The following is a 27550-nucleotide window of genomic DNA, read 5'->3' on the forward strand; positions in this document are numbered from 1 at the left end:
CAAGTACAAGACCTGAGTACTTCTACTTTACTCAAGTACAAGACCTGAGTACTTCTACTTTACTCAAGAACAAGATCTGAGTACTTCTACTTTACTCAAGTACAAGACCTGAGTACTTCTACTTTACTCAAGTACAAGATCTGAGTACTTCTCCTTTACTCAAGTACAAGACCTGAGTACTTCTACTTTACTCAAGTACAAGACCTGAGTACTTCTACTTTACTCAAGTACAAGACCTGAGTACTTCTACTTTACTCAAGAACAAGATCTGAGTACTTCTACTTACTCAAGTACAAGACCTGAGTACTTCTACTTTACTCAAGAACAAGATCTGAGTACTTCTACTTTACTCAAGTACAAGACCTGAGTACTTCTACTTTACTCAAGTACAAGACCTGAGTACTTCTACTTTACTCAAGTACAAGACCTGAGTACTTCTACTTTACTCAAGTACAAGACCTGAGTACTTCTACTTTACTCAAGTACAAGATCTGAGTACTTCTACTTTACTCAAGTACAAGACCTGAGTACTTCTACTTTACTCAAGAACAAGATCTGAGTACTTCTACTTTACTCAAGTACAAGACCTGAGTACTTCTACTTTACTCAAGTACAAGACCTGAGTACTTCTACTTTACTCAAGTACAAGACCTGAGTACTTCTACTTTACTCAAGTACAAGACCTGAGTACTTCTACTTTACTCAAGTACAAGACCTGAGTACTTCTACTTTACTCAAGTACAAGACCTGAGTACTTCTACTTTACTCAAGAACAAGATCTGAGTACTTCTACTTTACTCAAGTACAAGACCTGAGTACTTCTACTTTACTCAAGTACAAGATCTGAGTACTTCTCCTTTACTCAAGTACAAGACCTGAGTACTTCTACTTTACTCAAGTACAAGACCTGAGTACTTCTACTTTACTCAAGTACAAGACCTGAGTACTTCTACTTTACTCAAGAACAAGATCTGAGTACTTCTACTTTACTCAAGTACAAGACCTGAGTACTTCTACTTTACTCAAGAACAAGATCTGAGTACTTCTACTTTACTCAAGTACAAGACCTGAGTACTTCTACTTTACTCAAGTACAAGACCTGAGTACTTCTACTTTACTCAAGTACAAGATCTGAGTACTTCTACTTTACTCAAGTACAAGATCTGAGTACTTCTACTTTACTCAAGTACAAGACCTGAGTACTTCTACTTTACTCAAGTACAAGACCTGAGTACTTCTACTTTACTCAAGTACAAGACCTGAGTACTTCTACTTTACTCAAGTACAAGACCTGAGTACTTCTACTTTACTCAAGTACAAGACCTGAGTACTTCTACTTTACTCAAGTACAAGATCTGAGTACTTCTACTTTACTCAAGTACAATACCTGAGTACTTCTACTTTACTCAAGTACAATACCTGAGTACTTCTACTTTACTCAAGTACAAGACCTGAGTACTTCTACTTTACTCAAGTACAAGACCTGAGTACTTCTACTTTACTCAAGTACAAGACCTGAGTACTTCTACTTTACTCAAGTACAAGACCTGAGTACTTTTACTTTACTCAAGTACAAGACCTGAGTACTTCTACTTTACTCAAGTACAAGACCTGAGTACTTCTACTTTACTCAAGTACAAGACCTGAGTACTTCTACTTTACTCAAGTACAAGATCTGAGTACTTCTACTTTACTCAAGTACAAGACCTGAGTACTTCTACTTTACTCAAGTACAAGATCTGAGTACTTCTTACTTTACTCAAGTACAAGACCTGAGTACTTCTACTTTACTCAAGTACAAGATCTGAGTACTTGAGTAAAGTAGAAGTACTCAAGTACAAGACCTGAGTACTATTACTTTTACTCAAGTACAAGACCTGAGTACTTCTACTTTACTCAAGTACAAGATCTGAGTACTTTTACTTTTACTCAAGTACAATACCTGAGTACTTCTACTTTACTCAAGTACAAGATCTGAGTACTTCTACTTTACTCAAGTACAAGACCTGAGTACTATTACTTTTACTCAAGTACAAGACCTGAGTACTTCTACTTTACTCAAGTACAAGATCTGAGTACTTTTACTTTTACTCAAGTACAAGACCTGAGTACTTCTACTTTACTCAAGTACAAGACCTGAGTACTTCTACTTCACTCAAGTACAAGACCTGAGTACTTCTACTTTACTCAAGTACAAGATCTGAGTACTTCTACTTTACTCAAGTACAAGACCTGAGTACTTCTACTTTACTCAAGTACAAGATCTGAGTACTTCTACTTTACTCAAGTACAAGACCTGAGTACTTCTACTTTACTCAAGTACAAGACCTGAGTACTTCTACTTTACTCAAGTACAAGACCTGAGTACTTCTACTTTACTCAAGTACAAGACCTGAGTACTTCTACTTTACTCAAGTACAAGACCTGAGTACTTCTACTTTTACTCAAGTACAAGATCTGAGTACTTGAGTAAAGTAGAAGTACTCAAGTACAAGACCTGAGTACTTCTACTTTTACTCAAGTACAAGACCTGAGTACTTCTACTTTACTCAAGTACAAGACCTGAGTACTTCTACTTTACTCAAGTACAAGACCTGAGTACTTCTACTTTTACTCAAGTACAAGATCTGAGTACTTCTACTTTACTCAAGTACAAGACCTGAGTACTTCTACTTTACTCAAGTACAAGACCTGAGTACTTCTACTTTACTCAAGTACAAGACCTGAGTACTTCTACTTTTACTCAAGTACAAGTACTCAGGTCTTGTACTTGAGTAAAGTAGAAGTACTCAAGTACAAGATCTGAGTACTTTTACTCAAGTACAGGACCTGAGTGCTCCCCCTTCATGTACTTGTACCCTCTCAGGGTTGGTGTATGCAGAGTGACTCAGGGTTGAAGCAGCACAGTGTCTCCACACCCCTCTGATGAAGGACTGTAACTGAAGCCAGATCGTCTCGCCTTAGTTTGGACATCTGAAACTCGGGCCTGGATCCGGGGGCCCCTCTCTAAGGCGTCTGGTTTTAAAGCTGAATTGTATTTTTTTGAGACAGGGCGCGTCGGGGCTTGCCAGTTTGACAACACGATATAAAATGAGTTGACTTAAAAGATTTTTTGACCACGCTTTTGGGCCGTTGGGAAAACCCTTTGGGCTGGTTGGAAACCCTTGGCCCCTTGGGACCGTTGGACCGTTTTGGGACCCAGGGGGTGCCAACTGTTAATCACTGGGGAGGAGTTGTTTTTTTGGGGGGGGGGGAAATTGTATGTATATTTTATGGTTCCCTCAAGTATTGTATATTGTCAATTACACACACACATAATAAAAAGTATTTTTTCAACACAGTATAAGAAAAAGGCCGCATTCAAAAGACTTCTGTAAATTAAATTGGAACCTTTTTATTTCGGGGGTTTTAGGGGCCAGGCTAAATCCCGAGGTATGCGTGAGGGGGGGAAAGTGTAGGAAGGGGGGATAAAAGGGGAAGTTTTGGGGCCCGACCGCTCATTCCCTAGTCTGCGTCCCTTCACTTATTTTGAATTTATTTAAAATTTTTTGGACAACTTAGCGTGGGAAAATTGGGTTCTTTTTTGAGCCAAAAGCGGTTTTTCTAACCCAGCGTTTTTTGAGTGTTACATGGCCGCTAATCAAACCACTTTTGCTGATCGCCCAACATACTTCTCCCCAAAAGTAATCAAAAGTCTAAATAGGAAATGCAGTGTTTTCACGTCAATGAAATTACATGCACCCCCCCCAGAGGATCATGAAGACAGATCTCTCCAGCTGTGAGGAAGTGTGTACTCCAGCGTGCAACAGGGAAAACATTCCCCTTCCTGTCAGCAGGGGGGAGTGTTGAGCCGAGGAACAACAACCCTTCTTTATTAACCACCCTCTGCTGTGTGGGGTGTGTACAGGAATGTGTGTGTGTGTGTGTTTGTACTGTCAATATGTCCCTTTTAAAGTACTCAGGAGAAGGAAGGAATGCAAAAAGTGAAAAAAAATAACACTGTGACACACACACACACACACACACACACACACACACACACACACACACACACACACACACACACACACACACACACACACACACACACACACACAATGATTGGTCGAGTCTGATTTCTGAATTGCTACAGAGTGAACCACACAAGGTCACATCTGCAGTGTGTGTGTGTGTGGTGTGTGTGTGTGTGTGTGTGTGTGTGTGTGTGTGTGTGTGTGTGTGTGTGTGTGTGTGTGTGTGTGTGTGTGTGTGTGTGTGTGTGTGTGTTCTTTACTCCTGCTAAATACAGTTTTGCAGAAGTGCTTCAGATCACAGGAGGAAGAGGAGGATGAAATCTTAACAAATGTTCCTGCAGGAGAAACTACAGTCTGAGTCCGGATGATGCTCCAGGGAGGAGCGGCTGCAGATAGTTTGGAGTTCAGTAAATGTTCTGAATCTGAAGCGGCTTCAATTAAAGTCTGATGTCGGGATGATTTGTATCCTCGGAAACAGAGAGAGCAGAGAAGGAGACGTTATACATAAATGGGAATGTGTGTGAGGTAACAGGGATCTCAGCCTCTGCAGACCATTTACATGCACTATAGAAGTACAGGAGGGAGCACCACAGAAGAAGAACAGGGCCTCTTTAAACCCTTCAAGCCTCCAGCTCTAGGGTTCAAAACAACAACATGCAGGACGAATCTCTCTGAGACCAAGGAGGCTCATTACCCCTCCCCCCTATCTCCCCCCTATCTCCCCCCAGCACCGAGGCGGCTAAAGGAGATAAATACCCTCGCTGCCCCGTGGACCAAAACTGTATTTGTTTTCGCGCCGTAAATACCTCGCTTAGAGAAATCAATACAGAGCACCTGATAACTATCTGTGTGTGTGTGTGTGTGTGTGGTGTGTGTGTGTGTGTGTGTGTGTGTGTGTGTGTGTGTGTGTGTGTGTGTGTGTGTGTGTGTGTGTGTGTGTGTGTGTGTGTGTGTGTGTGTGTGTGTGTGTGTGTGTGTGTGTGTGTGTGTATCGACCCCAGCTTCCATCTGCAGCCTGAAACAGATCCCCCTCCTCTTTGCAGCTCCCTCCTTCAGAATTCATCACATTTGCTTTTATCCCAACTGAGTCTTCATCATGAGCCTGAGTCTTCATCATGAGCCTGAATCTTCATCATGAGCCTGAGTCTTCATCATGATCCTGAGTCTTCATCATGAGCCTGAGTCTTCATCATGATCCTGAGTCTTCATCATGATCCTGAGTCTTCATCATGAGCCTGAGTCTTCATCATGATCCTGAGTCTTCATCATGATCCTGAGTCTTCATCATGAGCCAGAGTCTTCATCATGAGCCTGAGTCTTCATCATGAGCCTGAGTCTTCATCATGAGCCTGAGTCTTCATCATGAGCCTGAGTCTTCATCATGAGTCTGAGTCTTCATCATGAGCCTGAGTCTTCATCATGAGTCTGAGGTCTTCATCATGAGTCTGAGTCTTCATCATGAGCCTGAGTCTTCATCATGAGTCTGAGTCTTCATCATGAGCCTGAGTCTTCATCATGAGTCTGAGTCTTCAGAGTCTTCATCATGAGTCTGAGTCTTCATCATGAGCCTGAGTCTTCATCATCAGCAGCATCACAGGTAAGACTTTCTGAGTGATGGAGGCTTACAGTAACGAGGCAGAGTGTGAGTCCTCCTGTCGCTGCGGGCTCACAGATTATTTGAAACTCCAGTTTCTTTTCTCTCCTCGTTTGTTTCTCTGCAGCCTCTGACAGGAACACCAGGCTTAATGCGCTGCGACCGGCGAGACGTATTAATTGCAGCGAGTGACGACGGTTTCATGTAAAATGTATGGATTTCAGAGACAGGGTGTGTGTGTGTGTGTGTGTGTGTGTGTGTGTGTGTGTGTGGGGGGGGGGGGGGCATCCTCTTTTCTTCCAGAAGGGGAACCTGTTGACAAATGGAAAAGTCTACCACGACCAGAACACAGGACACAGCAGAGAGAGGCTAACCACCGCTAAGCTAAAGGAGGCTAATGTTGGGCTATAAAGGAACTACAGCACGGTCCACATGACTTCACTTCTCCACCGCTAAGCTGAAGGAGGCTAATGTTGGGCTATAGAGGAACTACAGCACGGTCACATGACTTCACTTCTCCACCGCTAAGCTAAAGGAGGCTAATGTTGGGCTATAAAGGAACTACAGCACGGTCACATGACTTCACTTCTCCACCGCTAAGCTGAAGGAGGCTAATGTTGGGCTATAGAGGAACTACAGCACGGTCACATGACTTCACTTCTCCACCGCTAAGCTAAAGGAGGCTAATGTTGGGCTATAGAGGAACTACAGCACGGTCACATGACTTCACGTCACCACCGCTAAGCTAAAGGAGGCTAATGTTGGGCTATAAAGGAACTACAGCACGGTCACATGACTTCACGTCACCACCCTAAGCTAAAGGCGGCTAATGTTGGGCTATAAAGGAACTACAGCACGGTCACATGACTTCACGTCACCACCGCTAAGCTAAAGGAGGCTAATGTTGGGCTATAGAGGAACTACAGCACGGTCACATGACTTCACGTCACCACCCCTAAGCTAAAGGAGGCTAATGTTGGGCATGATAATGTTTAGTTGTCTCAATTAGACTCTTGTAAGAAACCTCGTTTTTACAGCCAGTTTAGAATTTACTGACGTGTTTTAAGTCGTAGAACAAAACGTTAAAATCTCTTCAGCTTGGACGTCATTCAGTTCTGTGACTGTTATCCCATCCTCTCCACCTGCAGCTGGAAGGACAGCGGAGCTCCTTCTCCAACAGACTGCTCCAGCTCCGCTGTCACAGGGTCAGGTTCAGGAGAACCTTCCTGCCCTCTGCAGTAACTCTGTACTATAACTCCCCTCTGGCTGCAGGCCTCTCTGCTCCATAGCCTCTCTGTGAACTGGAACACATCACTCTCACTTGTCACTTTACACTTTCACTGCACATTTATACTCTATTTAATAATCCTTACACTGCACTATATTGTAAATAATATTCTGCGTTACATTTTGTTCAATTGTAACGCAGAAACTAAACTGTGTTTACTTATTATTTATAATTGTATTCAACTGCACACATACATACACACACACACACACACACACACACACACACACACACACACACACACACACACACACACACACACACAGGGGAGGGGTTGTTATCTGAACGGCTGGTGTCAGTAACGTTGTGTGTAGCCTACAGGTTATAATCAGGCCCGGTAATGCTAACACGCTAACGCGCTAACGACAGAGATTCTTTGATTTGTGAGGAAATCTGTGAAACGATAGGCTGCTGCTCCAACATCTATCCTCTGTCCATCTGTCCTCTGAGACATCCAGAGCAGGGCTTCATCCTCCAGCTCTCTGCGACCTTCAGGATTTATTTTATTTGTGTCTGAGCTGTTAAGGAGCTGCAGGCCTGACCTTCGGCTCTGTGGAAAAGAAATGAGGAATGTTAGACTCTGGCATTTGTAGGAAAATGTTAAACCTTTGTGACTTCTCTGCAGACACAAGTCTCTCTCTCTTGTCATTAACGTAGTCTGTTCCCAGTGTGTGGAAGTAAATGAATACAGAACATGCATGCACTCTGAGCTGTGTGTGTGTGTGTGTGTGTGTGATGCCGATGTATCTGCAGTGAAAGCACTTAAACAACAACAGGCGAGGAAAATGAGTGAGGACTGCGTGGAAAATAACAGGAAATAACATGACAAAGTCAAGGAGAGGAACACATATTTTTAGAAAAAGGTGAGTTCTCCTATTCAGTACATCCCCTCTTGGATAGATTAAAGCCCATCCCACTTTCCTGTGAACACAAAGAATCGCCGGCAATCAGAAATAATAGTTTTATCATCCATAACAGCCGCTGTGTGGTGTGTAGCCAATGGGATCCAGACAGTCAGAACAGAGAGCACCACAGCTAACGAGGCTAACGAGGCTAACGAGGCTAACGAGGCTAACGAGGCTAACTTTAGAGCAAACAGTTGCAAAGTTAGAAGTCAAAATAGTGACTTTAGTCGCTGCATTAAAATATAAAACACTGACGAGCCGAGGAAATCCCAGTTTCAGTTTCTGCTGACTGGTCCTCCAGCAGACTGACATCCATCCTCTAGAGATTTAAACTAAACCCTCGACGCATACCATTGGGGTCCAGTCACATGGTGTAACTGTTGCCTGACCATCATATTTGTGCGATATTTTCTGCGATAAATGTTGACATTAACAGGTTTTCTAAATGTCCTCTCGGCCTTGTTTTGGCAGAGAAATATCCAGTTAATGACCTAGAGAAACCTTCCTCTCAGGCTAGCCTTTAAGTCTCTAAACCATGAGTCAGCAATTCCCACACCTTCCTCCCAGTTCAGAGGTTAGAAATAAATAGTTCAACCAGAGTTCACCTGCAGAATACATACTAGAAAAGGTCTTCTTTCTGTCTCTCTCCAGCCTTCCTGAGTCTTTGTTATTGAGTTTTAAAACTGTGCAGCTTCAGGACAGAGACACTGAATCCAGGGTGGAATGAACTTCAGCGCAGTTCAAACAGGAAGACCGTCTTTATATCTGTCATTCACATATCTCCATCTTATTATGCTCAGCAATCCTAATCATTAAATTCCCTGAGAGTTAAGTCCAAATGTTAAACATCTTCTGACTAAAAGCCACTTAGAAGGTCTCTGTTACATCATATGTAGACTCTGTATTTCCTGTAGGAGCAGAGCAGTATCATTGTTCTGCTGCTGACTAATTCAATACCTAATGAAGGCGTCTTAATACATGAAATTCAAAAGGGAATTTCATGCTTGAGAGACTCAAGCTGCTCCGAATTAAACAGACCTGAGGACAGATGCAGAAAATACTGCAGAAGTGTGTAGACAGATTATTTCCATCAGATTAACGAAGCTGCAGATAAAACATCTTCATACACAAGTCTCAGAGAAAGGCCATACACGTGGCTTTGGAAACTCACTACAAAGAGTCTTGGTTTACACGATGGCTCTCTTGAAGACAGAAGATTAGCTGGCACAGGCTAAAGGGAAAGGGTGTGGACTCCTGCTGGAGAAGAGCCAGTTCACCTCCACTGGGCAGTTGGGGGTTTGGTGCCTTGCTCAAGGGCACCAGCGACCAGGGAGTGAACTCGGGACGTGAACCAGCGACCCTTTGGTTCAAAGACCCTACAGACTGCTCCACTGCAACACTTTTCAGGTAAAAGTTCCATTACAACTAATCAACTGAAATGAGCTCCATGAGGGTTAATATGTCCCGTACCGTAGAGAGGAAATGAAGTCAAACAGTCAACCAGACAGCTACAGAGGAGTGGCTGGTGTTTGTGGACTGAAACACTCCTCTGTGTGACAGGTGAAGCAGCAACGTCAGCAGAGGAGACGTGACAAAGCTCACCTGACTCACCTGAGACAAACCAGGAACAGTTAGTGTTGTTCCTCCCTGCAGAGAGACACACGGACTGAAAGACAGACGATCAGATTCACCTTCAGACCAAACTAACACCTTCCTCTGAGTTCAGCTACAGGAGAGAAAAGAGGGAGCTACAACACTGCTGCTTCAACCTGCTGACCCCCCCACCCTGAAGGTGAGTCTGACTCTAAACACCACTCAAAGTGGATTTCAGTGAAGTCAGGAGAGGAGGGGGGAGCCATGACTGACTGTACTTCCTGTCTGCTGTGTTTCAGCTCCACTCAGAGACAACATGGCTTCCAGGTTAGAGGAAGACCTCTGCTGTCCGGTCTGTCAGGAAGTCTTTAGAGATCCTGTCCTCCTGTCCTGCTGCCACAGCTTCTGTAGAGCCTGTCTGCAGAACTGGTGGAGAGAGAAACCAACACGAGAGTGTCCAGTTTGTATGACAGAATCTTCAAGAGGAGAACCCCCCTGTAACCTGGTGCTGAAGAACCTGTGTGAGGCCTTCTTACAGGAGAGAGGTCAGAGGTCTCCAGAGGCTCTCTGCAGTCTGCTCATCCAAACCTCATCCTGTCTGAAGATCTGACCAGAGTGAGATGAGGAGAGAGACAGGAACTTCCTGATAATCCAGAGAGGTTTGATCAGTACCCCTCTGTCCTGGGCTCTGAGGGCTTTACCTCAGGGACTCACAGCTGGGATGTCCAGGTTACAGACAGTACAGTCTGGTTACTGGGTGTGTTAGCAGAGTCTGTCCAGAGGAAGGGAAGCATAGAGTCTGGATTATGGAGGATAGGTTTCTATGAAGGTGAATACTCAGCATGCTCTCCATCAGGTCCACTCACTCCTCTCCTCCTGCAGAAGAAGCTCCAGAGGGTCAGAGTGAATCTGGACTGGAACAGAGGAAAGCTGTTGTTCTCTGATCCTGACACTAACACACACATACACACCTTCACACACACTTTCACTGAGAGGATGTTTCCATACATTAACAGTCTGGAGGAAGTGAAGGTGGAGGTGTGTGTGAGCAAACTCCAGACCTGAGTCTTTGGTCTGAAGCTGGTGGTCAGTAAACAGAAATAGACCAGCATCACAGTAAACATGTTGGCTTACAATGGCTAACCTTCAAAATAACAGCAACAAGCAGTTAGCATGGAGCTAGCTGTAAGATAACAAACCAACCGGTCTCAAGAAGCTGAACGACCTCTATCAGCAACAAAGACTCGACCTGCGGCTCTCCTGACACCAGAGCGTATCAACAGCTAAGCTATCTAGCTATCAGCTCGGTAGAATGACCTTCCCTTGGGCATAGCATACATCATCAGTACCTTCACACGGTAATAGGCATGGCACGGTTTTGGTGAAAAAACCGAACCGTACGGTTTGCTTGCCACGGTGCGGTGCGTCTGTGCACCGTACGGAGTCCACGGTTTTTTTTTTTTTCTCCAGACGTTCGACGTTGCATTGTAGCCTAATGCCCGTATGTTACCACGTGGTTTTCATTCGCGCGAAAGAAGCGAAAGCTAAGAGGTCGAGGTGTGTCAGCGTGTACAAACATGGCAAGTGGGAGTGGAGAAGGCGGGCCGCCCAGGCCGGAGATAGAGGATGCTCCGGGAGCCGCGGTACGTCATGCCCTCTCGCAGATACTTTGGCACCAATGTGATACCCAAGTTATATGACGAGACAAGGGAGGAAATAGTGACGGAGTTGTCTTTGGCATGCCACGTAGCTCTGACGACGGATGGATGGACTTCTAGGTCCACGGAAAGTTACCTGACAGTGACTGCCCACCACATTAATCCCCAATGGGAGTTACGAAGCTGCGTATTACAAACGCGCCCAATATACGACAGCCACACAAGCGAATTTCTTTACAAAAAGCTACGATTTATTTACAACACAGGCAAGAAGCACAAAGCCTTTCCAAGATATAATTCGTGAAGAGGTCACTTCATACAAGGAAACAGGCTGCATCTCTGTGGATGAAAATCCCCTCGCATGGTGGAAGACCAACGCACGTATCCCCATGTAGCAAAGTTGGCACAACGTGACCTGGCTGTCCCAGGTACATCTGTGCCAAGTGAGCGGGTTTTTTCCACAGCAGGGGACATTGTAACTGCAAGTAGGTCTCGTCTCTTGCCAGAAAATGTTGACAAACTCATTTTCATGCAGAAGAATATGAGAATTAAGTGAAAGGGGGAAGGCTGTTTTAAACAGTGCAGTGTTTGGTTCTATTGCAATATTTTATACTGATTGTGTCTGTGTGTATTTTGTTCGAAATTTTGTTAATATAACAGTGGCACTGGCACTTTAAGTTTAGATACCAAATCCAGCCATATGTTTCAAAGCACTGCACTTTAATTTCAAGTGAAAAAAATACATCCTCACTCTCAGGGATTAGAAGAGTTGTTGATTTTGTTTTCTGTTAGGCTGGTTGGATGGTGGGCTCATATTATGTTTACGGCCTCATGTTCTCATAGGCAATTGTGTTCGCCTGTTCAAAGGACAGCAAACATTCCTGACCCTTATTTTGAGTAATAAAGTAAAACATGTTGAAATCATACATGTCTTCCCTCTTGCTCTATCAAAATACTACCTTTCTGAGATTGTTAAAACAGTGTGCTTAGAGTCAATTGAAATTCAAGTTTGTGCATTATTATTACATTATAACTATAATTTTATACCCTTTTAAATGCTGTATCCTAAACTATGGTTAGTAATAGCATCTGCCTGAGAATATTCTCAGAGACAGGGCTCCTGTTATAAACTGGCTGTTACCAGAATGGCAAGGACCAAGTTGTAATGCATTGCTAAAGGCACTGTGTAATGTCATAGAAGTGTTGTGCTGTGGTAGTAAAATCTTTTCAGTGACTATTACAGTGTTCCACTGGTGTAACGGCGTGTATTATGGGGCTACGATAAAAAAGTAAAAAAAACACCAAGAACCGTACAAAACCGTAAACCGTGGACCTCAAACCGTGATACACCGTGAACCGTGAGTTTTGTGATCCGTGCCACCCCTACACGGTAAGCATATAACTGATATACATGTCCTGATCTGCCATTGTGCTTTTATTCAAGTCCTCTTCTTCTGTCCCGTTCTTAGTCCACTTATCCGTTGTATGTTAGAAATGTATAGTATTAGTATAGTAGAGTCAACATTTCTGAGAAGAACCTTTGAATATAAATGTTTCATTAATAAAGTATCTCCACACTGTGCTGCATCGATTCCTTCCCCACCACTGACAGATTGGGCCACTTTGTGGTTAAAACATTCAAAGTTCATTCAGCATCTTCCATAACCTCCAAAACCACTTAAACATTTTCCAAATCAGCCAAGACACAACTAATGCAACGTATGCTAATTGTGCAAATTGCCCAACTTATGCAGGTTAGCATCCTGCAGTTTCTGTGTGCTGGAGACTCCTACTGTACAGTTCTGTTTTGAAACTTAGGGGGCTCAACATGTCCGGGCTCAGGACTCTATGAGCTGCAGACCACTAGTCCTGTCAGACCCTGGTTTAGAGTTCTGTTTGGTTCTGCCTTGCCCTATCTGGACTTCCTGTAGTTAAAGGTAATTTCTTGCAGGTTTTTCGGGGAAGACACTGCCCCCTTTTCCGTGACGATGCTGTTGTGTGAGATTCATGGGTGGATCTGATGAGCTGATGGGTTGTTTCTACGTTGATTATTTAAACAGGCTTTTTGTGACGGGGGGTGCTGCCTTCAGGGTCAACTGCAACCTTACATCACCTCTCAGCACTCTATTGTAACTAACCCACCAGCTCTTACAAAGGTATGGCTAGCTTGAAGTGAATATATCTGACCTTTCCTTGTTGTTCGGAGTTTGATCCTCTATGCTTCTGCACGTATTGTAAGTCACTTTGGAGAAAACCATCAGCTAAATGAAATGTAATGTAAATTAGAATTTTCTTCGAGGTTAATAAAAGGTAGTTGGGAAAGACAAAGGACTTTATTTGGAACATTTGACACCAACCAATGACTCAGCAGCAGAAAATGTGCACGTTTAGCTCAGCGGGAGAAACTAACCTCTCTGGGGCACTCCGGCTGATTAGCTCGGACTTAATTACAGACTGCAGCTCAGACAGAGGACATGGTTTACAGAGACTAAGTCAACCCGAAGCTAGGCCTGCCTGATTATGGAGAACATCACAATCATGATTATTTAATATTCACTGACTTTGGAAACATTAAGCATTTAGAAAGGAATAATGAACTTTACAAAATGTAATGCATCAATGTAGAGCAAAATGGAAAGAGAAATCAACAAACACCATCACACAGTAAATATCAGTGTGCTGCTTTTCTAACAACAAACTACCAAAGACACATCCAGAGGATTTACATGCACCAATAACCCCGACCCGTGGAAGGGAAGGCTGGCTTTATAACACTGGAAAAGTAATGGTACTTGTCGTAGTCAGAAATACATTTGATTAATCTCCCGATCTAAAACCACAATGAGGGAGGGACGTCTCCCCAGCTTTACTCCCACAGAAGGAGAATACCTTCGTCCCGCTGAGGGGAGCTGTTCACTGCTACAGCAGAGAGAGCCAAAGACGGCTTCATGGTTCAGTAAGGGACTAAACAATATACAGAATCAGAATTTACAAAACACACACTAATAAAAGTATGGCAGCTAACACACGGGGGGGGGGGGCTACCGGGGGCCATGCTGGTTATAGAGGAAAGTGTTCCTCACTTCAGGAGCAACAACGTTTTGTGGAGAAAAAAAAAAACTCAATTTGTTTTTTTGTAAGAACAAAATAAACCATGTGTGAAGTACACACTGAAGTACACACTGAAGTACACACTGAAGTACACTGAAGTACACACTGAAGTACACACTGAAGTACACACTGAAGTACACACTGAAGTACACACTGAAGTACACTGAAGTACACACTGAAGTACACACTGAAGTACACACTGAAGCACACTGAAGTACACACTGAAGTACACACTGATGTACACACTGAAGTACACACTCAAGCACACTGAAGTACACACTGAAGTACACACTGAAGTACACTGAAGTACACTGAAGTACACACTGAAGTACACTGAAGTACACACTGAAGTACACACTGATGTACACACTGAAGTACACACTGAAGTACACTGAAGTACACACTGAAGTACACACTGAAGTACACACTGATGTACACACTGAAGTACACACTGAAGTACACACTGAAGTACACTGAAGTACACACTGAAGTACACACTGAAGTACACACTGAAGTACACACTGAAGTACACTGAAGTACACACTGATGTACATACTGAAGTACACACTGAAGTACACACTGAAGTACACACTGATGTACACACTGAAGTACACACTGAAGTACACTGAAGTACACACTGAAGTACACACTGAAGTACACACTGATGTACACACTGAAGTACACACTGAAGTACACTGAAGTACACACTGAAGTACACACTGAAGTACACACTGATGTACACACTGAAGTACACACTGAAGTACACACTGAAGTACACTGAAGTACACACTGAAGTACACACTGAAGTACACACTGAAGTACACACTGAAGTACACTGAAGTACACACTGATGTACATACTGAAGTACACACTGAAGTACACACTGAAGTACACACTGAAGTACACACTGAAGTACACACTGAAGTACACACTGAAGTACACTGAAGTACACACTGATGTACACACTGAAGTACACACTGTAGTACACACTGAAGTACACACTGAAGTACACACTGAAGTACACACTGAAGTACATACTGAAGTACATACTGAAGTACACACTGAAGTACACACTGAAGTACACACTGAAGTACACACTGAAGTACATACTGAAGTACACACTGAAGTACACACTGAAGTACACACTGATGTACACACTGAAGTACACACTGAAGTACACACTGAAGTACACACTGAAGTACACACTGAAGTACACTGAAGTACACACTGAAGTACACACTGATGTACACTGAAGTACACACTGAAGTACACTGAAGTACACACTGAAGTACACACTGAAGTACACACTGAAGTACACACTGAAGTACACACTGAAGTACATACTGAAGTACACACTGAAGTACACACTGAAGTACACACTGATGTACACACTGAAGTACACACTGAAGTACACACTGAAGTACACACTGAAGTACACACTGAAGTACACTGAAGTACACACTGAAGTACACACTGATGTACACTGAAGTACACACTGAAGTACACTGAAGTACACACTGAAGTACACACTGATGTACACACTGAAGTACATACTGAAGTACACTGAAGTACACACTGAAGTACACTGAAGTACACACTGAAGTACACACTGATGTACACTGAAGTACACACTGAAGTACACTGAAGTACACACTGAAGTACACACTGATGTACACACTGAAGTACACACTGATGTACACACTGAAGTACACACTGATGTACACACTGAAGTACACACTGAAGTACACACTGAAGTACACACTGAAGTACACACTGATGTACACACTGAAGTACACACTGAAGTACACACTGATGTACACACTGAAGTACACACTGAAGTACACACTGAAGTACACACTGATGTACACACTGAAGTACACACTGAAGTACACACTGAAGTACACACTGATACACGGTCCACATGAGCCTTCAGCCAGTCTTTCTGACTTTTGCTCCAAATCTCAAAGTTCTGAGCACAGGGAGTGGGGAAAGGGGCGGGCTACATGAGGTGAGGGGTTAGGGTCTGTTTGCTGTGACATAATGTCCCCTCTGTGACGGATGGATGAAGGTATCCTGGTTCCTGTCTCAGAGGATCGAGACTGAGCCGTCAGTAAGCTGTAAAACTCCATCAGTAAAAAGGGTAAAGTAGTAGTCTTGGTCTTAAGCTTCCCCCCCGTGCTCTTCCCAGTGTGCGGCGCCCATCCATCAGCAGCAGCCGATGGGCGCCGGGCGACATTGTGTTTATGCAACTTAAAGAGCTTTCCTGGGCCCCGACACAGTGATGAATGGCCCCGGAGCCCCGGACAGATGATGTGTGCAGCGCCAGGATGGATGAGCCGCTCAGATGCTCAGCCTTCATGTGATGGTGAACAGTGCTCTCCAGCTGCTCCGGGCTCCCCAGCTCAGTTTCTCCTTCTCACATCACTGATTCACTCAAGCACAAATACTTTCAGCGGTGTAATGTATGTATTTAATGATTAACTTATAATCTATACTTTTACAGGTTTCTAGTTAGTGTAAATGTTCACATGTTTAAAGTCACTGTGGCTCTGACCCTCAGACTCGGACAGACAGCTAGAGAGTGAACCCCAGAGCAAAGCTCATCTGGATCTTCTTCTCCATCCAGTTCATTTCCTTCACTAACACAAAGAAACAAGCTTCAGTTACCGACGGCTTCAACATACAGCACAGATAGATCCTGTTTCTTGTATGTACCTTGGATTAGTGATGGCAGTGAAGCTCCACCCCCTGAACTACAGCTCCACAGAGCCACTGCTCCAAAGCTTGCTCCAGTGCCTGAATGAATCACCTGACCGGTTCGTGGTCCAATCAGGGGATTCATTAGCGCTGCATTGTCTCGATTCTGACCGGTTCAGACAGTTTGAGCGCCTCGGCACTTTATACCTGATCTGAATAACGCACAGGGTGTAGTTTGTTGTTGTTTGTGTTGTTGTTGTTGAGTCTGTATTGGATCGTTACGGAGCCAGCATCATCTGTCCCTTGTGAGCGAAAAAGAAACCGGCTCGATCCAAAAACTGTTGATGGAATAATGTGTTCCCCATCCCAGACAATCAGCCCCTGCCGTATTCACTTGAGCAGCCCCAACCTAAGCAGCTCTGCTTTCATGTAATTATCACAGCTTATTGAGATCAAACTGTGACCCCTGAACATCTGCTCAAACCCAAAGGGACACACTCACCAACAAAGGCTTTCCAACCAGTCCTTCTGACGTCTCCATGGTCCTTCCTGTTAACGCCTCACCTGTGAGTCACATGATCTGAACCGACCAATGACAATTTCCTAACATGTTCAGCTGTCGTTACCACCAGCGACCAACATGTGGCGCCAGACACCACGATCTTTTCAGGCATTACAGTACTTCAGTCACTTCTTTGAAGGGTCTTGGGACACAACAACATGCTGACTGCAGTGGAACCCCAACCCCTGATCCAAAGATGAGCGCACTATCCCGCTGAGCCACAGCCTCCCTGTCCACAGCACGGACCAATTCCAAACTGCCCACTCAGAAACAGGGAAAGCCTAACTTTGCGTATCTCTGGGTCAAAAGAACAAACAATAATAACTCAAACAGTTCTCCCAAAATGTGGACATGTCTTTTTGTTATAACATCTGAGGTTTAGGAGTTTCTGCAAAAGTCTGTAAATCTATCAAAAGTTCTGCTCTAATGCAAACATTTACCGCCACCTATAGTAGACACGGGACAACAGATCACATGGTACCATGGGGTTACACAGCGCCGGGTCGGTACAACACCTCAGTACTTCTACTTTACTCAAGAACAAGACCTGAGTACTTCTACTTTACTCAAGTACAACACCTGAGTACTTCTACTTTACTCAAGTACAAGATCTGAGTACTTCTACTTTACTCGAAGTACAAGACCTGAGTACTTCTACTTTACTCAAGTACAAGATCTGAGTACTTCTACTTTACTGAAGTACAAGACCTGAGTACTTCTACTTTACTCAAATACAAGATCTGATTACTTCTACTTTACTCAAGTACAAGATCTGAGTACTTCTACTTTACTCAAGTACAAGATCTGAGTACTTCTACTTTACTGAAGTACAAGATCTGAGTACTTCTACTTTACTCAAATACAAGATCTGAGTACTTCTACTTTACTCAAGTACAAGATCTGAGTACTTCTACTTTACTCAAGTACAAGATCTGAGTACTTCTACTTTACTCAAGTACAAGACCTGAGTACTTCTACTTTACTCAAGTACAAGACCTGAGTACTTCTACTTTACTCAAGTACAAGACCTGAGTACTTCTACTTTACTCAAGTACAAGACCTGAGTACTTTACTTTACTCAAGTACAAGATCTGAGTACTTCTACTTTACTCAAGTACAAGACCTGAGTACTTCTACTTTACTCAAGTACAAGATCTGAGTACTTCTACTTTACTCAAGTACAAGATCTGAGTACTTCTACTTTACTCAAGTACAAGACCTGAGTACTTCTACTTTACTCAAGAACAAGACCTGAGTACTTCTACTTTACTCAAGTACAAGACCTGAGTACTTCTACTTTACTCAAGTACAAGACCTGAGTACTTCTACTTTACTCAAGTACAAGACCTGAGTACTTCTACTTTACTCAAGTACAAGACCTGAGTACTTCTACTTTACTCAAGTACAAGATCTGAGTACTTTTACTTTACTCAAGTACAAGACCTGAGTACTTCTACTTTACTCAAGTACAAGATCTGAGTACTTCTACTTTACTCAAGTACAAGATCTGAGTACTTCTACTTTACTCAAGTACAAGATCTGAGTACTTCTACTTTACTCAAGTACAAGACCTGAGTACTTCTACTTTACTCAAGTACAAGATCTGAGTACTTCTACTTTACTCAAGTACAAGATCTGAGTACTTCTACTTTACTCAAGTACAAGACCTGAGTACTTCTACTTTACTCAAGTACAAGACCTGAGTACTTCTACTTTACCCAAGTACAAGATCTGAGTACTTCTACTTTACTCAAGTACAAGACCTGAGTACTTCTACTTTACTCAAGAACAAGACCTGAGTACTTCTACTTTACTCAAGTACAAGACCTGAGTACTTCTACTTTACTCAAGTACAAGATCTGAGTACTTCTACTTTACTCAAGTACAAGACCTGAGTACTTCTACTTTACTCAAGTACAAGATCTGAGTACTTCTACTTTACTCAAGTACAAGACCTGAGTACTTCTACTTTACTCAAGAACAAGACCTGAGTACTTCTACTTTACTCAAGTACAAGACCTGAGTACTTCTACTTTACTCAAGTACAAGACCTGAGTACTTCTACTTTACTCAAGTACAAGATCTGAGTACTTCTACTTTACTCAAGTACAAGATCTGAGTACTTCTACTTTACTCAAGTACAAGACCTGAGTACTTCTACTTTACTCAAGTACAAGATCTGATTACTTCTCCTTTACTCAAGTACAAGACCTGAGTACTTCTACTTTACTCAAGTACAAGATCTGAGTACTTCTACTTTACTCAAGTACAAGATCTGAGTACTTCTACTTTACTCAAGTACAAGATCTGAGTACTTCTACTTTACTCAAGTACAAGACCTGAGTACTTCTACTTTACTCAAGTACAAGACCTGAGTACTTCTACTTTACTCAAGTACAAGACCTGAGTATCCCCCCCCCCTGATTATTCTGGACGGTAACCGTTAGCAGAGTCCTCGTCCCCGGCTGTCTCCGTGTCTCTCAGTCTGTAACTGGAGCGTTGAAAATGTCCGGCGGCTAATCCTTTTCTTAAGCTGCCACCTCTCTCCTCTCCTCTCCTCTCCTCTCCTCTCCTCTCCTCTCTCCTCCTCTCTGCTCCTCTCTGCTCCTCTCTCCTCCTCTCTCCTCCTCTCTCCTCCTCTCTCCTCCTCTCTGCTCCTCTCTCCTCCTCTCTCCTCATCTCTACTCCTCTCTTCTCCTCTTGGTTTCCATTGACACCTGCTATCTGTCAGCCGACAGCGGAGAGGACCTCATCAGGAGCGACCCGCCGTACCCCAAACCGCTGACTGCTCCTCCCAGCCCTCGATGCCTCGTTAAGATAAACCATTCACTTCCATTCATGCTCTCTAATTGCCTCGCCACGAGGTCGGGGCTCATCTCAAATTAGAGCTGAAATATTGAAGTCTTTATCGCGCTTCTGTTTGTCGGAAGGGGAAGATAATCCGTCGCTGCTGAGAGAAGCGTTCAGGATATCAAAGATGGAGGAAACTGAAAACCATGGCTGTGCTGTTTAAGGTGTCTCACTGTTTATTGCTCCTGTGTTTGGAGTCCTTAGAATATCTCCAGACAGTGAGCCTCAGGGTTTCTGTCCTGGATTCATGATAACGGTAAGACTAGGCCAGCGTTATGGTTTAGTGAAGCTATGCCTTCCCTCTCTCCAGCCCCCCCCCCCCCACAGCGCTGACATTTCACAAAGCCAAACCGTCTGCGGGTTAGCTAGCCATGAGCTCAGTACGAAGCCTCCAGATGCAGGTCTTTGCAGTGACGCCACGTCACAGCGAGCTGGGGGCTGCCGCCTAGTGGCTGACTGAAGCGATGCAGTCTTTAGACCTTGCTTTGTTGACAGCGTAACAATAGCAAAAAGACACAAATGACAACAGAGACTTCACAGATGTTAGCGTCAGTCTTAAAGGAGGACATCAGTCAGGCTAACCACGGAAGAGATCTGGCATTACTGCAGTATTCCAGTGTGTCTGAAAAGCCAAACCGTCCTGTGATCCTGCAGAGTCTGAGGCTGTCCTCCTGCTTCCCAAACACAGGATAAACAAACAGGAGAGACACAAACAAAAGGGGCTCACGATGATTCAGAATCACGACAGAGACAAATAAACTGAAGACTCAGCTTGTTAAACCACATGTGTCTGTGTGTGTGTGTGTGTGTGTGTGTGTGTGTGTGTGTGTGTGTGTGTGTGTGTGTGTGTGTGTGTGTGTGTGTGTGTGTGTGTGTGTGTGTGTGTGTGTGTGTGTGTGTGTGTGTGTGTGTGTAAACAAACAACAACAAAGAGTGGATTTGTCTCTGGAACACATGCAGAGGATCCCCTGAGGGATTCATTCGAACTTTAAATCAGCTGCTTTATACAGACTTTAGATTTCTCCCCCCGTCGCTGTCTGATGACTCACCTGTCGTCCCCCGCTGCCTCTCTCTCTCGCTCTCTCTCTCTGTGGATGCACAAAACCAACCTTCAGCGTCCAATTAGATCAGTGGCAGCCAAACCAATTAGTACTGGGGGGTGGGGGGCCTGACATCCTCACTGCAGAGAAACCTGCTGACACAGCTTCTGTTTCTGGGAGCATGACAACAGAAATAGAGGAGATGTGGGGAGACCGGCACGGTAGGAGGGGATCAGTCCAAAGAAAGAAGGGGACTTCTATCCTGTGAGAAAACAGAGTGAACTCGAAGGTGTGATTCAGTCCCTCTGACGAAGATACTGTCCGTCAGTGGGTCACCATTACCTCAGCACACATGCTGCTGATTACTGACAGAAAGACAAGATTACTGATCAAAATAAGACTCAACCCCCCCCCCACACTTACTTCAACACCTCAAGACTCTTCTGTTTTTGCTTATCTGTACCGAGGAAGTATGGTGGGGATAGGCACGTTTCTTTAAGCCAACGGTGAGCAAATAATACCAACCCAGGATCAGGCAGGACGTGATCATGTGACGTTGGTCCACGCTGGGAGACGTGAAGGTGAGACGTCTCGACCCTCAAAGCGTGAGAGTTACACGCTATTGTTAACATGGCCCACAAGTGGAGAAACACCCGGATGTGAGAAGCAAACGCTCTCCATTCATTTCTACTGACCAGCGTCCATGCCACGTTCTCCTCAACTCTCAGGCCTGGAAACAGTGTTCCCGCTCTCGGAGTTGTCCGTTAGGATCCCTTCTTGGCGTTACTTTCAAACGCACTGGGAGCCTTCAGCGTCCCCATTATTATGTGACTGCTTCATTGTTATTGTGTAATGTCGGACTTTTCTCCGTCAGTGGTTTCTTTTCATTTCTAAATGAAGGTGATATGGTTACCGTTATTATTGTGTGTTCATTAACTACACCCCTGGGTCCTGCTATGACCGTCTCTGGGTTTTAATCAACAGTTTGTTTCAAATACTAACACCATGTAGTGATAACCCTTATCATGACCCAAATATATTGGTCATGAATATGTTATATCTGATGAAAACAGAGGAACACAGTAAGAGGAGATACACACTAGGGGGCGAGTGGAAGGCCAATGATATAGAATAGCAGATATCAAGAAGAGACTGAAAGTGATATCTAGAGTATCACAGTTCAGTGCTGTCCACAGCTATTGATAGGAGGAGGAGCCAAACAGACACACTGATTAGGCTTTAGTAATTGAAGGATATTTTAGGGTGAGATGTTCTGTTCAACAGGCACAACGCTCTGTGGATATGTGGAAGCACTGATTCCAACTGACATGATACATCTGTGTTAGGCGCATAAGATCTATGTGGATCGTCAGAGGGATGTGCAGAATATCCAGCAGTCTTTATTGAACCATTAGAGAATAGCAGGTAATGGATCTGCTTTCTAAGGATCTGCAGGATCCTCATCTCCCACTGTCAGATCTACTGCTGAACGGTTTGAGGGACTTGATAATCACCTTCCCTGAATCATACTCAGGCGTAACTGAAGTGCTATTTAAGGGTTCTTTATATTTCATATCAAGAATCCAAATCTGCAAAGTAACTAACATAAATATAGAGGAGTAAACCACACGTTAGCCTCTGAGCTGTAGTGGAGTAGAAGGACCAAGGAGCCTCAAGTTGCTGCCTATCACCTGCTCTGTATGTATCTATCACAAGAGGCTTACCTTTAATGAACGTGTGTATTCAAGGTTATGATGTTAAATATCAAGATCAATAAACTCTTATCATCGAGTTGATCTGAAGATGATAGACGGCATGTTTGCAAAAGGTCCCTCTGAAGCTTGACATGTTTCAAAGCTATGGATGGACTCCAGGAGGGGTCAGACACAGAGCAGCAGCTGTTAGGCAAAGCTCTCTGACCCTAGCTGCCATGTGGGGATATGAACAGTGTCCAAAATGGACACAAGACATTTTCCCCTTATCAATGATATATTTGTTATGTGATAACCCCAATGCCCCCCCCCCCCCCCCCAAACTGCCAGGGGCATACATAGTGGAAATACTGGCACCTTATAACTATGAGAAATATAGAAGGTGTTTAGAACTACAATTCCCAGCAGATATCACCCCACAGAATATGTTGCGAAACACTCAAAGAGCCAGCCTGCTGTAGTTCTTCCGGGGTGGGGGGACTCGTTCTTAACCCTGTTTTGTGTCGTGTGCCGTGGCTGGGCTGAAGTCCATGCAGTGGTTCGGCCGCTCGGGCAGAATCCAGATCAGTCTTTCTGTTGATCGCTGTGGCTGATGATATGTGTTACACCAAACCGATGGTGAAACCCAAATGTTAATAACGCAATATACACTTCATTTTGAAATGGAAGAGAACAAAGGGACGGTCGGACGAGCTGCTCCGACTTTCTGACTCTCTTCCTCATGACGGAGAAAAGCCCGACATTACACAATAACAATGAAGCAGTCACATAATAATGGGGACGCTGAAGGCTCCCAGTGCGTTTGAAAGTAACGCCAAGAAGGGATCCTAACGGACAACTCCGAGAGCGGGAACACTGTTTCCAGGCCTGAGAGTTGAGGAGAACGTGGCATGGACGCTGGTCAGTAGAAATGAATGGAGAGCGTTTGCTTCTCACATCCGGGTGTTTCTCCACTTGTGGGCCGTGTTAACAATAGCGTGTAACTCTCACGCTTTGAGGGTCGAGACGTCTCACCTTCACGTCTCCCAGCGTGGACCAACGTCACATGATCACGTCCTGCCTGATCCTGGGTTGGATAATAACGATGCATTTTGGGACAGAACTACACCGTGAAAGGTTCCCTTTCTTTAGCGGCTTTATTATAAAAGATCTGAGAACATGTTCCCCCTCCATCTCAGAGGTGGGGGGTAGAGGAGTGTGTTGATCCTGGGGGGGGGGGTTAGAGGTGTGTGTTGATCCTGTGGGGGTAGTGGTGTGTGTTGATCCTGGGGGGGGGGGTAGAGGTGTGTGTAGACCCTATGGGGGGGTAGAGGAGTGTGTTGATCCTGGGGGGGGGGGGTAGAGGTGTGTGTAGACCCTATGGGGGGGTAGAGGTGTGTGTTGATCCTGGGGGGGTAGAGATGTGTGTTGATCCTGGGGGGGTACAGGTGTGTGTTGATCTTGTGGGGGGGGTAGAGGTGTGTGTTGATCCTGGGGGGGTAGAGGTGTGTGTTGATCCTGGGGGGGGTAGAGGTGTGTGTTGATCCTGGGGGGGTAGAGGTGATGTTTGTTTCATCGATGAGATTCAGAGAGGAAACAAACTGCTTTAGGAATCTAAATAAAGCGGCTCCTCTTCTGAATCCCTCCCCTGCCGTTCAGATACTTGAACCATTTTAATCTCAGTTTGAGCAAAGAACAGGAAACAGGAAACAGGAAGCAGGAAGCAGGAAACAGGGAACAGGAAACAGGGAACAGGAAACAGGGAACAGGAAACAGGAAGCACTGAAATATAAGGAAGAGGATCAGGAACATGTGGAGATTTCGAGAATCTCAGAACTCTGGGAAAGAAATTAGCCAGACTTTTTTCTGAAGATCTCTGAATTCTAAAAAAGAGTGAATTCTGACTTTAATCTGAGAATTATTGGAGAAAGTGAACATCTGAGAAAACAACATTCAGACAAAAAAAGGACACATTAGATCTCTTAAGAAATAATAATAATGCAGACCTTTTTTATCTTCTGAGTAAAGAAGATTCAGAACACTGCTAGACTAAATGAACCCGCTGTAAACTCCAAGAGTTCTGAAAGCAACAGAAGTGAGAGTAACAGACGAGCACCACACTGCGCTTCCTCAGGGAATATATATAGAAAAATAACCAAATGCTTTTTATTTCATGTCGATACATTCTTGGACAACACCACAGAATAGTTGCATGAGTGGCCAAATGTAAATCTCTCCCACAACATTGGCACATAAGCAGCAAGGGCAACATGAATATACCGAGTACAAACAGTAAAAAACAGACATGCTTCCAGGGTTTAAACAAGTGCTTTGTTTTTTTAAATATATATTCCTCTTTTTTCTCCCGTAGTTTCCAGGAAAATACGAAACCAATTAAAGCCATATTCTGCTGTGAGAGAAAGTGGAGTAAAGGAACGGAAAGGAAATTAACAACAGTACAGGTCAGAGCAGACAGGCGGAGCAACCGTCGTGAGGACTTCATTGGTATTATTTTTTTAATCGGATTCAACATCGAACATATCAGGCATGCATTGACAACCTCGACATCAACACCTTGAGTTGGATCAGCAGTCCGGGAAATCACCGGGAGTCCGGCAAGGTCCGGACCCTGAGGCTCTTTAACAACACAGTAAAGGGTCATCTTCATCATCATCATCATCACACACCTACAAAATACTGAGAGGTCGTCATGTGGGGACAGACAAGAGGGGGGTGGGGGTCTCCCATCATGGGACCACGAACATCTCAAACGGAAAAAAACACGGCAGGGACTTTTTTTTTTTTTAGCTTGGTGTCCGCTGAAGGAATCTGGTTTTCCCCACGTCAGATATTTAAAGAGCTTAAACAGAAAGCACAACTCTGACTGATTATTTTTTAGGACAGGCATTACATTATGTGAGACAAAGATCTCATTCCCAGTCACGTAATCAAAAGTTCACTAAAAGTTCGGAGGCATCCCGGTCTCATGCACATTCAGAATCATAAAGCTGAAGCTCCTGAAAACATGGCTTCAAATCTCCACTGACTTTAAGTGATACTATATTTCTGCTGTAGCCGTCTAAAAACATCTAACCCTGTGCCAAAGGTTCAGAGGAGTTGTGTACTTTGATATGCACGGAGGAGGGGGGCTTAGGGTTAGGATTAGACACCCCGGGTTGACTGCAGGATCCAGGAGCAAACGGCATTGTTGATAAAACCCCAAATAAAAGCAAGAAAGGTTTGATTTGTGCCATATGTTGCACGGTCCGTTCTCACTGAATTTAAACAGAATTGGCCGGGTGAAATCTTTGAACCCTTGTACTGATCACAGTTCTATCCTAGTGGCAGTATAGGATTATAAACCATGTTTTCAGGGCCTTTCAGACACGCTTCAGGGGCAAAAATCAGATTCCTGTTGACAGCGCGACAAAGCCCTGGAAATCTCGAAGCAGAGAATATGGCTTCAATAAAAAACAATGTGCATCCAAGAAGCAGAGAGCGGAAAAAGACTCACCAACAACGTCAAAACCATCATCGCCGTTAAAGAAATCATAAAGAGGAAATCAAAGCAACAACCAAAGGAACATATAAGCCATAAAGAGCCACACGCGGGAGGACAGGAAGTCGGGAAACTTGCAGTGTAAAGAGGAGGTGCGCTCCGGAGGAACCCTGCCGAGGCGGCGGCGGCGGCTTCCTTTGACATCAGCGGTGGAGAGAAGACGTCCGCCATGTTCCCTCTCTGCACCACCATCAAGATTTATTTTTTACCCTCTCAACACACCCGTTTATTTTTTTTGCTCCCTCAACTCTCTTTGTGAATGTGCTCAAAGTCCAGAGGAAAGTCCCAGCAGGCTTTGCTTCAGCTCCTGAGAGTCCGTGGTGGGCAATGAAGCACATGATACCGGAAAACTAAACAACAACATAAACCCTCCTCCTTGTTTTCAGCCGGCAGGGCGGGAACTCCTCTTCCTGTTTCTCAGTCTCTCGCTCAGGCCGTCAGATCTCGTGGTCGTTGTAGCTCACGTATTTCTTCTTTGCTGCCGGACCTGGAAAAGAGGAGGACATGAGGAGGTCAGCTTCAGTCCCGCTGGCTGTTCGTCTAGCTGGAGGTTAGTGTTGTGATCCATGGGAAACGTACGGAAGAGGATTAGGGCCAGATGTGGACAGTTTTTTGAGATCTAAAAAAAGTTAATTCCAGTTTTAAGAGTGAGATCAAAGTCAGAATGTGGAGGTAAAAAAAAATGACAAATAATGTGGCCCTTATCCTCTTCCGTAGATGAGTGTTAATGATACGGTCAAAATGAAATGGAAGAAGTTACAGACGACGGTTGAATGGATGGAGGGTGGTGCAGAGCCTGAGATCACTCGGACGCGGGGATAACATGTCTAGCATTCATCAGCAGATTAACGCTCAAATGTTTGATGTCTGTCTTATATTTAGCATGGCCTTTTGCTTTCGCTGTCCTGAGAGGGCTGGAGGAAAGATGTGTTTTGACATCTGGAAAACACATTTACTTGTGAAGCTTTATTTTCTTTATTCAGTCAGTC

At 44.1% G+C, this 27550-nt stretch overlaps 3 protein-coding genes across 5 annotated transcripts in view; 1 reads left to right on the forward strand and 2 right to left on the reverse strand.

Moving 5' to 3' along the window:
- The window catches only part of LOC134882942 (52 kDa repressor of the inhibitor of the protein kinase-like), a 439430-nt gene that overhangs the window by 91914 nt on the left and 319966 nt on the right, over positions 1-27550 (reverse strand). The window lies entirely within an intron of this gene.
- Positions 9287-27550, forward strand: part of LOC134882848 (E3 ubiquitin-protein ligase TRIM35-like) — a 48981-nt gene continuing 30717 nt past the window's right edge. Inside the window, exons 1-2 of one of the 2 annotated variants that reach the window (XR_010168197.1) lie at positions 9287-9592; positions 9693-10652. The gene's annotated coding sequence lies outside the window, so the exon portion shown is untranslated. Of the gene's footprint in view, positions 9593-9692; positions 10653-27550 lie in introns of those variants that run through there. The other variant, XM_063910832.1, reaches the window with a different exon arrangement.
- grm7 (glutamate metabotropic receptor 7) overlaps positions 25122-27550 on the reverse strand; it is a 149642-nt gene continuing 147213 nt past the window's right edge. For both annotated transcript variants that reach the window (XM_063910830.1, XM_063910831.1), the window contains one exon: positions 25122-27048. In XM_063910830.1, the coding sequence (XP_063766900.1) occupies positions 26999-27048 (50 nt within the window). In that variant the 3' untranslated portion in view covers positions 25122-26998. The remainder of the gene's footprint in view (positions 27049-27550) is intronic.

This window comes from Eleginops maclovinus, chromosome 20 (genome assembly GCF_036324505.1).
Source record: "Eleginops maclovinus isolate JMC-PN-2008 ecotype Puerto Natales chromosome 20, JC_Emac_rtc_rv5, whole genome shotgun sequence".
NCBI classification, from domain to species: Eukaryota; Metazoa; Chordata; class Actinopteri; order Perciformes; family Eleginopidae; genus Eleginops; species Eleginops maclovinus.